The sequence below is a fragment of the Prinia subflava genome, chromosome 8 (assembly GCF_021018805.1).
Source record: "Prinia subflava isolate CZ2003 ecotype Zambia chromosome 8, Cam_Psub_1.2, whole genome shotgun sequence".
Classification (NCBI taxonomy): Eukaryota; Metazoa; Chordata; class Aves; order Passeriformes; family Cisticolidae; genus Prinia; species Prinia subflava.
In genome coordinates this window covers 28,206,461-28,219,387 of record NC_086254.1, presented here as the reverse complement: position 1 = coordinate 28,219,387, position 12,927 = coordinate 28,206,461, and the positions used below count along the sequence as shown (strand labels likewise).

At 48.4% G+C, this 12,927-nt stretch overlaps 1 protein-coding gene across 1 annotated transcript in view; it reads left to right on the top strand.

The window, feature by feature from the left end:
- Positions 1-12,797, top strand: part of LOC134554051 (peroxidasin homolog) — a 44,889-nt gene extending 32,092 nt beyond the window's left edge. Inside the window, exons 15-23 of the mRNA XM_063404333.1 lie at positions 1,308-1,416; positions 2,173-2,330; positions 3,608-5,111; positions 5,574-5,708; positions 6,278-6,486; positions 7,395-7,509; positions 7,865-7,958; positions 8,306-8,423; positions 9,673-12,797. Of these exons, the coding sequence (XP_063260403.1) occupies positions 1,308-1,416; positions 2,173-2,330; positions 3,608-5,111; positions 5,574-5,708; positions 6,278-6,486; positions 7,395-7,509; positions 7,865-7,958; positions 8,306-8,401 (2,420 nt within the window). The 3' untranslated portion in view covers positions 8,402-8,423; positions 9,673-12,797. The remainder of the gene's footprint in view (positions 1-1,307; positions 1,417-2,172; positions 2,331-3,607; positions 5,112-5,573; positions 5,709-6,277; positions 6,487-7,394; positions 7,510-7,864; positions 7,959-8,305; positions 8,424-9,672) is intronic.
- The last annotated feature ends 130 nt before the right edge of the window (positions 12,798-12,927 follow it).

Here is a 12,927-nt window from a genome sequence, read left to right as displayed (position 1 = left end):
TCCTCCTGCAAGCCCAGCTGTCAGTGTCCATGTTGTTATTGCCTCTGCTGGGAGGGAGAAACTTATTAAAATGTGCCAACGTGCTCACAAATCATCTAAACCTTGCACGCCAGGGAAGGAAGGAGCAGAACAACATTGTCACTGCAAATACAGGGTTTAAATGTCTGCTCAGTCATAGGGTCATAGAATCACAGAATCACTAAGGCTGGAAAAGACCTCCCAGGTCACCAAGTCCAACCTTAGACCATGTACCACTCTTGGGAATGGGAACTAAATATGGTTTTTAACCTCCTGCTCTGTGTGTTAGGGAAGCTGCAATGAACTAGGAGGAGTAGCTGTCCTCTGCAGGTCAAACCAGAGGTCAGGAGTGGCAATTGTACCTCTTAGAGGGTAAGAAATCTGGCGAAGGAAAAATGAAATCAAAAGCAAGAAAAAAGTTTAAAATATAAATAAAGATCTGTTCCAGCAATAGCCAGAGTGGATAGTGAGTCACTTATTAGATTAATTTAATCACATTTTCCATACAGGGGTTGTAAGCAAGGAGCTGAAAATGGTCAGAAATATCTTTGTTGTTTGAAATAATTCCTGAGATAATTTCTGTGGTTTATTCTTGATTGGTGCCTCATTCACCAGCTGGTTGTAGCACACACCAGTAGCCAACTGGGAACTGGTTTGTTCAGCTGTGACAAAGGCCCTGGCTTAAAAAATTCATCCTGTAGCAATTTTAAAGAAGTGATGTCTTTACTTCTGAAGGTATTCCAACAACAACTTTGGTATTTTTGATTCAAAATGATGTAGCAGATGTGTTAAGACTAAGTTTGAACTATCATTATCATAAATATCTATTAATTACTACCAATAATTAATAAATAAAGTGTTCCACAAAGAGAAAATTAATGAATGAGCAATATATCTAAATTAATTTCATGAATTTGAGAAGCACCTTCGTGGGAAGCAAATATATTATTTTGGATTAACTCACTGTGATTTTTAAACTTTCTTTTTGCAGTTTAACCACTAACCAAAACAGCCATTATTTTTTGCAAAGCTGTACAGGAGAAAACTCTGAATGTGTGTCCACAGTCATCTCCTGAAAAAGTCACCTTCTTTTTTCAGGCAGTTCACATTCTTCAGAATATCTGTCTTTAAAAAATCGCGGTGTTTATATTACAAACAGAAACGCGGTTTGTCCTGCAGTGAGGTCACTCTGGAGCTGGTGCTGGCGCACAGATTTTCATGAGCTGGGAGGGCCAATTAATACTGAAGCAAACTGAGGGTGTTTTGTTGTTTCCTTGTGCTTTGGGCAGCCACGGACGTGGGTCGGAGCGGGGACACGTTTGTGGCCACGTCGCTGCGCGAGGCCATCAGCAGTGTGGACCACGCCATCAACTCCACACGTACCGAGCTCTTCAGCAGGCAAGTGTGGGATGGGAACTGCCTGAAGCAGAAAAGTGATAAAAAAACAGCAAGAAATGAAGCTTTCTCAAAGCTCATTTTATCGCTGGCAGCCCGCAAAGGAAAGCTACGGGGTTGTTTCGAGTGCTGGAGGTTGAAGCTGCACCGTGAAGGATGTGACAGAGCTTCCCAACAGATTTGGGATTCTGGAAAAATGAGATGCACGAGCATCATCTCTTGTGTCACTTCCATCTGTGTTCTGTCAGCTGGAGTTGGTTCTGGAGATAATGAATAAAAAAGAAAATAATCAGAGTAGTCATTTTATGAATGCAATTGACTTTGTGGAGGGTGAACAGAAATAATAATAATAATATAAAAATTCCAACCATTTCCTCAATAAAAAATAAATTCTTGAATGAATATGATTCCCTCCTTTTCTACCCCAATATATGTTTTTATTGGAAGGATGGATAGTTTGTATTAAGCCAGAAACCCTCTGGGTTTCAGCTGTTGAAAAGTGAAAAAATAAATTGCTATCACAGAAAAAAAAACCAGAGAAACTGAGGGAATTAAATATGTGCATTTTCCTGGGGAAAAATATCCTTTCTTTAATCATCTTCAATGTGCAGGCAAGCCACGATGATCTTATGCACTAATCTGGGGGCCAAGCACTAGACCAGCTTAGAGCCTGACTCTTGCTGCTTGTAGGCTCTCACTGCCCTGAGCAGAGTTGATTAATTTTAATGATCCTGCATCACTTTTCATTCCTGGAAACAGGCGCCCCAAGACTCCCAATGACCTTCTGGCTCTGTTCCGCTATCCAAGGGACCCCTACACCATCGAGACCGCCAGGGCAGGGGAGATCTTTGAAAGGACCCTGCAGCTGATCCAGGAACACGTGCAGCAAGGGCTGATTGTGGACATGAATGTCACAGGTAGGAGAGATTTTATTTCCCTTCTTAATTTTGTGCGCAGGATGAAATGAAAACAATGATGTGTAGACATCCAGGAAGTTTAAAATGTGCAGTGGTGTATCAAGAAAATGCAGATAAATGTTGGGTATATCAAGAAATGTGTTGTCTGGGTGGCAATTCTTTCTATATCTCACTTCTTTTTTTAATAGCTGAAGGGTTGGTCTTGGGTTTACTGAACCAATTTGATACCCAAGAAAATGTTTTAATTCCCTGTTTTGGTAAAGGTTTCTTAGATGGCTAAAGAAGCCCTATTCCTTAAAAAAATATTAACCATCTAACTGATAAAGGAGCATCCTTGTGGGTCTGAAGTTTAGACCCTCAACAGCATGGTCTGAGATGTTTCCTGTCCTCCAAATGGCATCGAGAACAGTGCTGTGAAGTCTGAGGTATTTGGGTGCTGCTGCAGAGGCAGTGGGATATCCCTTTTCTGTCTCTACTACTTTGACCTCTTAGCTACAAACTCAGGTAAGTCCCAGCAACTCAGGTTCCTTCTATTGAGGTAAGATAGGAAACAACAAAGCAATGTAACACCAAAAATACCTAATGAGGTCTAATCATGCAGCAGCTGGACCCCAACATTTTCTACCTAGCACCTCCTTGATATACAGCGAACATTCCCATACACTGTGTGCTTCTACCTATACGTGTCATTCATCATGTAGCAGGCATGTGTGTTTGGGGCCTGTAAATATTTTTTCCTGCCTGGATGTATTCCAGGGTGCGAGGAGTCTCTCTCCAGGCAGCAGGTCTGGTCTGGGCTGGTTGGACTGCCAGCCTCTCCTCCTCATTGCCCTGTCAGCATCCACACAATGCAGCATCATTCAACGCTTTCACACGGCGCAGCAGCGCCCTGGCAGTCACCCACGGCTTCCTGCTGCTGGTCACGTAGAGCTTGGGTGGGTGATGGAGCTCGTGGTGGCAGCAGCAACCCAGGGAGCCATAAAATAAACCTAGAATAGAGACCAAGACCACCCCCACAGTTTGCTCTGCCAGTCACAACATTTCTGGTTTCCAGCTCTTTGCAGTTCAACTCTTTTCCCTTCTTTGCTTTGTGGGCCTGACGTGATCCTGCACTTCCTTTGCTTCCCATAAATTCCACAGCAACACTGCACTCAGAGCCCCCGCTGTGCCATGCCCATCCTGACTGGGGGTTTTCACACAGAGCCATTCCATGGCACTGTGGGGATCAGGAGGCTGCAGGTGATGCCTGACCTGGTGCTGTGCCCTTCCCTCTGCAGGCTATCGCTACAATGACCTGGTGTCCCCTCACTACCTGACCATGATCGCCAACCTGTCGGGCTGCTCCGCGCACCGCCGCACGCCCAACTGCTCCGACATCTGCTTCCACAAGAAGTACAGGACCCACGACGGCTCTTGTAACAACCTCCAGCACCCCATGTGGGGTGCATCCCTCACAGCCTTCCAGAGGCTCCTCAAACCCGCCTACCAGAACGGATTTAACCTCCCCCGAGGGTTTTCCCTGGCAGAAGACGCCAGGGATCTGCCCCTTCCTCTACCTCGCCTTGTCTCCACTGCCATGATCGGGACCGAGACCATCACCCCCGATGACCAGTTCACGCACATGCTCATGCAGTGGGGCCAGTTCCTGGACCACGACATGGACCAGACAGTGGCAGCCATCAGCATGTCCCGTTTCTCAGACGGAGCCCCTTGCAGCGAGGTGTGCACCAACGACCCTCCCTGCTTCTCCATCGCCGTCCCTGCCAATGACCCCCGCGTGCGGAACGGGCGCTGCATGTTCTTCGTGCGCTCCAGCCCCGTGTGTGGCAGCGGGATGACCTCCCTGCTGATGAACTCTGTCTATGCCAGGGAGCAGATCAACCACCTGACATCCTACATCGACGCCTCCAACGTTTATGGCAGCACGGAGCAGGAGTCGCGGGAGCTGCGGGATCTGAGCGGCCAGAAAGGGCTGCTGAAGCGAGGGCAAGTTGTACCCAGCTCAGGGAAGCACCTCCTTCCCTTCGCTGTGGGGCCACCCACGGAGTGCATGAGGGATGAGAATGAGAGCCCCGTGCCGTGCTTCCTGGCAGGAGACCACCGTGCCAACGAGCAGCTGGGGCTCACGGCCATGCACACGCTGTGGTTCAGGGAGCACAACCGCGTCGCCACGGAGCTGGCTGCCCTCAACCCGCACTGGGACGGGGACCTCCTGTACCACGAGGCCAGGAAGATTGTGGGTGCCCAGATGCAGCACATCACCTACTCCCAGTGGCTGCCCAAGGTCCTCGGGGAGGCTGGGATGAAGATGCTGGGTGAGTACAAAGGCTACAACCCCAACATCAACGCGGGGATTCTCAACGCCTTTGCCACGGCCGCTTTCCGCTTCGGGCACACCTTGATCAACCCCATCCTGTACCGGCTGAACGAGACCTTCCAGCCCATCCAACAAGGCCACATCCCCCTGCACAAGGCCTTCTTCTCTCCTTTCAGGATCATGCAGGAAGGGGGGATCGACCCCCTCCTCCGTGGGCTGTTTGGGGTTCCTGGGAAAATGCGGGTGCCCTCTGAACTCCTCAACATGGAGCTGACAGAGAAACTTTTCTCCATGGCACACTCTGTGTCACTGGACTTGGCCGCTATCAACATCCAGAGAGGGAGAGACCACGGCATCCCACCCTACAACGACTTCAGGGTCTTCTGCAACCTCTCCTCTGCACAGGAGTTTGAGGACCTCCGAAACGAGATAAAGAACTTAGAGATCAGAGAAAAGCTCAGGAGGTACTGTAGCCTGGATGTGGAAGGATCAAAATTACTGGAGACCAGTCAGTGAAAAGTTCCTGCTTCTTCCAGTACATCCATGGAGTATCCTTCCCAGATATTGCCCCCCACAGATGTTAAGATAGGGTAATAACTGTGGTTTAACAATGGGGTAAGACAAATGACATTTCTCCAAGTGATCAGTCTGGTTCTGGGTGGAATGTTGTCAGGCACTGCTGTGGTGTAGTTTGGGAGCAGATTGAGCCTTGGAGCTATTTTCCAGTCAGACTAAACTGCGTGCTATCTGCTCTGACTGCCTCTTCCAAGGCAGGTCTTTATCCTATTGTCTTTTAGACAAAACCATTAAAAATATTGTCCAGAGGAGTTCCTGACATACAAATTTCTATGTCGGTATCAGGTTTATATTATCACCACTCTTTGAGAGCCTCTTAACTTTTTTTTTGTATATCTGTTATCCTGCAGTTTATATGGAACTACAAAAAATATTGACCTGTTTCCAGCTCTTATGGTGGAGGATCTTGTCCCTGGGACCAGAGTGGGACCAACACTGATGTGTCTGTTAACAACTCAGTTCAGAAGGCTCAGGGATGGAGACAGGTATTGCCATTCGAATCATCCCAAATCCTTTGGTATTCTCTTTGGGAGTTTTTTTGCCCTACAGGAAGAAGCAGAATCTGTAATTTTTTATTATTGATTGTCTTATGATATGAGGAACAGTGTTCCCTGTCCAGTGTATTTGCAAAAACACTTGTTACAGTTACTGTCAAGGTGTCCTTTCTTGATTTAATGATTCTCATTTCACTGCAGAACACTGGGAATCATCAAGGATGTTCCCAATATCTCATGAAAATCCTAGAAAATTCCCACAAGATATTTTTTTCTAGTCCCTGTTTACTGCTTGTGTGAACGGGACACCTTTGCCTGGTGATGCATTAGGGCAGGAGCATGGGGGTTTGTGGGTTCAGAAAAAGCCATCTGTGTTTGCAGCCACTTGACACCTGAGCAGACGCTCATTTTGAGGGGTGTGGGTGCTGCCACACTGATGTCAGGAAGCTCTTCTTCCTCTCCCAGCCTCACTCACTCACTCACTCACTCACTCACTCACTCACTCACTCTCTGACTCCTCTCCCACTCCTGAGTCACGCTGTGATTACACCCCACTGCAGATTTTGGTATGAGAACCCCGGAGTCTTCACGCCGGCGCAGCTGACTCAGATCAGACAGGCGTCCCTGGCTCGTGTCATCTGTGACAACAGTGACCACATCCAGCAGCTGCAGAGAGATGTGTTCCAGGTGGCATCATACCTGCAGGGCATGGTCAGCTGTGAGGAGATTCCTGCCGTGGACCTCCGCCTGTGGCAGGACTGTTGTGAGGGTAAGGAGAGGGATGCCCTGGCACTGACTGATGTGGGCATCACTCTGGATGGCATTTGGTACATGCCACAGCAGGTTTTATGAAATTGTAGCTTATTTCTGGCTGCACCGTGAGGCCCTTGTGTCAGCAAATGCGTGCAAAGAGAACTGAATATAGAAATGGAATGGAATGGAATGGAATGGAATGGAATGGAATGGAATGGAATGGAATGGAATGGAATGGAATGGAATGGAATAGAATAGAATAGAATAGAATAGAATAGAATAGAATAGAATAGAATAGAATAGAATAGAATAGAATAGAATAGAATAGAATAGAATAGAATAGAATAGAATAGAATAGAATGGAATGGAATAGAATATTTCAGTTGTCAAGGGCCTGCAGCAATCATCCTGTCCAACCTCATGACCAGTTTGGGGCTGATCAAAAGTTAAAGCAAATTATTAATTATGTCTTAATAATTATCATATCCAAATATTTCTTAAACCCCTAGAGGTTTGAGACCTTGGCCATGTCTCTAGGAAGCCTGCTAGCTTCATTTAATCTGTCTGGAAGTTCACCTCACTGAGGGCTTTGTTCTCTGGCTGAGGGAGAGACTGAAACAGGACATGATCCGCACCATGTGCCACTTCACAGAATCATTTGGGAGCCTAAATCTCTGCCAATGAACTTCAGATCCTTCCATGTTCCCTTTGGGCTGCATTCTGGTTCAGATGTCCATTTGAGACGTGGTAATCCATGAGTGATGCACATCCTTTTCCACACCTTTTTTGCTTCCATCCCTCTGGCCCAAGAGATGTGTCCAGGGTGGATGGTGCAGGAGGGCAGTGCTGCCTTGTGCTGCTGCAATTCACACAGTCCTGCTTTAAACACCAGTGCTCACTGCAGACTTTCCCTCCCTTCCCAAGACTGCCGGACACGAGGGCAATTCAGGGCTCTCTCGCAGCGGTTCCGAAGCAAGAGGTCTCCTGGCTTCAGCTACCCAGAGGAAAAGCCTGCAAAGCACAAGCCTGCCTTGCCCAGGTGTAGTATCACCTCTTCTACTTCCATTCTATAAAACAGAAATTTTAATAACTCAGTCCAGTCTGGCCTCTGAATCTGGCACTTTGCAGAGGCCTGGGGTCAGGGGTGGATCAGTAGAGAGGTGCTGAGCTCAGCCAGTCCTCCACACTCCAGTGCAAAGCTCAGCTCTGATGTGTAAATACCTGGGCTAAGGGGCTCTTTGGCTGGCATCTCTTGGGGAATTTGGCAGTTGGACCAGTTGGACCCTTCCCTTTGATTCTCACTTGGGGGCTGACATTGGAGAAGGCAAAATGGTTCCCTCACCTAGGAAGCTGCTCTTTGCATAAACCCTTTCGCTTTTTATCCCTGACCCCAGAGATGAGGCACCTTCTCCAAGCTCTTCCTCCAGAGACAATCTTGAGTCCCTTGTAGCTGAACTGGAGAAGACAGTCACTTCCCTACGGAAACAGGTAAAACTTGGTGCCCCAATGTTTGTCTCTTGTGGAGTCATGAACCTCAGCGAAGAAAACTTGAGCCAGCATTTTCTTCTTGTATTTGGGACAGGTTAAAAATTATCTCTGCAGTGGTGCAGACTCCTTGCATTTGGGACAGGTTAAAGATTACCTGTGCAGTGGTGCAGATTCCTTGTATTTGGGACAGGTTAAAGATTAGCTGTGCAGTGATGCAGACTCCTTGCATTTGGGACAAGTTAAAGATTACCTGTGCAGTGGTGCAGATTCCTTTATTTGGAACAGGTTAAAGATTAGCTGTGCAGTGATGCAGACTCCTCTCAGAGCTGCTGCTTTCTCACCCCCAGGTGAATGCACTAGAGAGCCAGCTGAGGTGGCACCACAGGAACACCAGCACACGTGGACAGGGCAAGAAGACCGGGGACAAATGGAGAAAAAGATGACCATGTCACCTCCTTGTGTAAGGTCAGTGTGTTTATTCTGGGGCCCTGTAGGGTCAGTGTGGAGGGACACCTCAGCAGTGTTCCCAGGCAGGAAGGAATGGAGCAATGAGGTGATGAATGGGACATGAGGTAAGAGCTGCAGCAGGTTAGACACTCGTTTCTGCTGGCGATGATTAGTGACTCACTGAACGTCTGGGGACGTGGTGGCGTATCCGTTCCTGGAGGTCCTTTAAGAACTGGTTTGGCAAAGATGGGGAAAGACATAAGTATAGGATGGGCCGGGTGGATTGGGTGAGGTCTCTTGGGCCTGTTCTCCTGGGACTCTGGATAGGTTTATTCTAACAACATTTAGTGTCATAACCCCAAATCCAACAGGCTTGGAAGGACCTTTGAGGGGAGAGGTATCACAAAGCTTGGTGATGGAGTGGATGGACTGGTTCCTCCCCAGGGGAACAAGGACATCTGGGCAGATGGAGCAATCCATCATTTGCTTACAAACTGGCAGAGATTTCCCCCTTCCCATCTGAGTCACTGTGCTCCTCACTCCTGAAGGCACCAGTCCTCTGCTGAGCCCAAGGCAGGGCAGCACAACTGTGCAAAGTCCCTGTCAGCCCCTGCCAGTCTGGGGACTCCCACTGCTTCTCAGCAGTGACACAGTCCTGGCCAGAACTCCAGCCAGGTGTTCAGGGGCACGGGGAACACAGCCTGAGCTCCCTTCTCCCCCTGCCATGGAGATCCCTGCAGCCTTCACAGAGAGGCTGAACTGGCACCTGCCAGTCTGGAGAAGGTGCTGAATGGGTTTTATGTGTTACAAATCATCGCTTCAGGGACAGGAGCAGGGGAGTTTTGAGAAGTGCAGTTCTGCCAGGCAGCCAGTGCTAGGGGAAGCGTTCATTCTCTGGAAGTCAGATTAAAGGATGGGGCAAGCAAAGGCTGGTCTGTGCTGATAAACACAGCAAAAAGCAGAAAGGGAAAGCCTGGAGGCTGCCCAGACTGTTTATCAGCAGGATTTGGTGTTGTGGTCTTTACAGATTTTCCACTCAAACAGTGGCTCTGCTTCAGAAATGTGACAGAGTGCAGTGTGATTTATGAATTGGCTTTTCCTTGTCATTGTTTCAGATCCTTGATGAGGCCTGGGTTTACAGGGTCCCTAAAAAGTATTACTGTGGGTTAAAAGTTTTCCTGCCCCAGACCTGCCAGGCACTGTACAAACACTCACTCTGCCTCCAGCTGCTCCTACAGAGCTTTTCTGCTTTCTTGTGCCATTTCAGGTGCCCTGTGACCTGCACTTCTGCTCTCCACCAGCCAGTCCAACACACCCCAACAGGGCTCAGAGAGCCACCATGAGACCCCCCTGATGCTGTGCCTGCTCTCAAACCTCCTGTACCTGTACCTACTCCCTGTCCCAGGACCACTGCACTTCTGCCTGTATGGAACCCTCTGCACTGACTCTCTATGAGCCCTTCAGCCCCTGGACCCTTCCTGCCCTTGTCAGCCTCCCAGGGATGGACCCTGCCCTCGATGGTGACAGCCCAGAGTCTGCCAAGGTGCCTCTTTCCTCCACAGCCCCCAGGAAATAGAGACAAATTGAAGCTGCTTTAATGCCACTGTTCTGTTCTGCTCCTCTTCCCATGCCCTACTGTCATCACCCACCAGCCCTTGTCTGAAGTGTCCCATGGACACCCACCCAAAACAGTTCATTAAGAGACTAAACCTTTCCCAAATGCACTGTGGTGCCAGGAAACATCTGGAGAAATCACTTTAAAAAAAAAAAAGATAAAGGAACATGAAGCCCAGAAGAAACCCCAGCCATCTTCTGATGCCATCAAAAAGACCGAGAGGAACCTCAGGGTTGGGTGTTTTAGGATGGGGTGCCAGGCATGGCATGGCCACCCTCAATCCTCAGCTGTGCTTTGCCAGTTGTTGGTGACAAGTGACACATCCCATTACCCCAGAGTCACCTACCATTCCTCAAAACCATTTTCCTCAGCATGACCTGCATTCTCCAACTTTCTTCCCCTTTAGGGGCTTAATTGGAATTATGCTCCTCTTCCTTTTTGTTTTCCCTCCAAAAAGGCTCTTTGCTGGAAGATGTATTTTGAGTGTAAACGTAACAGGACCTGGAAAAGAACCTCAGCTAATTAGGTGTAATGGTGCTCTCATTAGTGGAGGGGAGCTGCTGGTTTCTGTCAATTAGGCTGGGAGGCCACGCTGTGGTGTTTGACAGGCGGGTGGATGCAAAGTGCTGTTTGTGTTTATGGCTCCCTGGTGCTCTGCAGCCAGCCCAGAGCTGTGCAGGCAGCTCTGCTGCTCGGCTCTGCTGCTTTTGGTGCTCTTCAGAGCTGTTCTTTAGTGGTGCTAGAACTGAAGTCCCTGTGTACCCACCACAGCCCCAAATCTGTGGACAGATTGGGTTTTAATACATCCTTGTAAGCTGGTCACAGGGGCTGAAGAGAAAATAATACTTGATAAATCAGATATCTGTGCCTCCCTTATCTTTATCACTTTTCCTGCATCCTCCCACTTTATCTCCCACAGCACAAGGACAAGAAACTTCACTGAACGTGCTTTTTCTTCTTCTTTTTTTTGGGGGGGGAGTGTTTTATAGTACCAAAAGGGATTCAAAGCAACAGGGATGCTCCTGGAACTGAATAGGAAAATAATAATAAAAGAAAGATACTAGAAAAAGGTTGTGATTTATCATCTCTTTCCTGGCACGGCTGAGCTGTGTGTGTGCCCTGTGCAGACAGAGGTTTGCAGGGATGAGTCTGTGCTCTGCATGTCTGGTAGGCTCAGCTCAGAGGCAGTATTTAGTCCTCAGGGATGTTTGTCATTTGGAAGTACTCTCTCATTTAGGTGCAAATCAAGACCCAAAGCCTTTCGTGTTAGAAATCAGCTGCACTCATCTATCACTGGTACCTCTGGAGAATCTAATCTGGCTGAGGTCAATAAAGGTAAATCAGCTCACAGTCTCCTTCTACAGACCAGAAGCTCAGTGAGACCTCATTCATAACAGTGAGGCTCATCACCAGTTCTGTGCTGGATCTGATCAGATCTTTTTTCAGGGCATAACCAGGCAGCCCCTTTTGCTCCTGATGGGGTGTGATGTGAGGAGCACACTTGTCACAAGGGCTGCAGAAGGACAGCAGAGGGGTGTCCCTTCCCTTTGGTTTGGAAACCCTTCTGTGCTCCATCCTCAGTTCTCCTCCTCATGCTGAAGTGAGAAAAATGCACAGAGACTTTGCACAGTGGGAATAATGCACTTTGCACATCCCTGTGTGGCACTGGGGTGAGGCTGTGAGCTGGGCAGGGGGCAGACCTTGGGGGCTAACCAATATATTCATGTGCTACTTGGGTGAGGAGGGAGCACAATATTTTATTAAGGACTGCCTTTCTTCCCAGTTCTCATCAGTTCAGGAATGCACAGGCCTCGCTGAGGAGAGCTCTGTACTCCTGTCATCTGCCCTGGGCACCTCTGCCTGGGAGAGGGTGAGGAAATTGCTGAGTCCAAAACCCACACAAGGAAATCCCTTTGCAATTTTTTGGCCATCATGGGACACCCAGGATGCAGGACACAGCATGTCTAGAGCTGTTGACCCAAGGGTGGGTCCAGCTTGTTCCTCATACCCCACACGGTTCCAGTCAGCAGCCCAGACTCCTACAATTAAGTTTTCATATTTCTTTCTAGGCAGCCTCTTTCAAATCCCAACTGCACACCCAAAATGAGCTACATAGACCAACTGCAAGCAGAGGAGGATCGAAATAATGGGCTTAAGGCCAGGAGTGGCGTTTTCAGGCACAAAACTCTCAGTAATTAGATGGAACAGTTAAATGACAAAGTCCAGGTGGGGGCTGAGGGGTTGGAGTTGGGATTTCTCACCAGAGCAGTGGTCTCCAGTTGGCTTAAAGTGCACATAGGAGATGTGAGGGAGGAATCTCTGTCTGGTGGCTATGGGTGGTAGGATTTGGGAGGGGGTTGGAGCATGTCAGTGTCTGAGTGTGACCAGGGCTGGGGAAGTGTGGCTGTGCTGGCACAGTGAGAGCTGGGGGTTGCACTCCAGGGCTTGGCTGTGGATGCCATGCAAGCACCTGAGGCTGATCCAGGCCCTGCATCAGGCAAAGATCTCCTGATTCTGAGGGGGACCCATCTCTGGTGGAAGCTGAGTGATCTACCTGATCCTGGTGGATCTGGGATGTGAATTCCCTAGCAATCCTCTGCAACAGCAAATTAGTGTGAGGAGGTAAATGTTTTAGTGGGGTAACTCTGGGAGGTCATTGTAGACTGAAGGAAGAAAGGATCTTATGTTATAAACCCCACAAAATACACCCAGGAAATATCCAAACACTTCAGATCTCTTCTAAGGTTATTTCCTTAATTCTGTTTTAACTCTCCCACACTGTGGATGCAATTATTGTCCTATGGAAAAAAAAATATCCTCCCACACAAGTGAGATGAAAACTATTAACTGGAGTCAGCCACTTGTGACAAGAGCTGCTTGAAGAACAGAGAGCTGTGTTTATGGTGC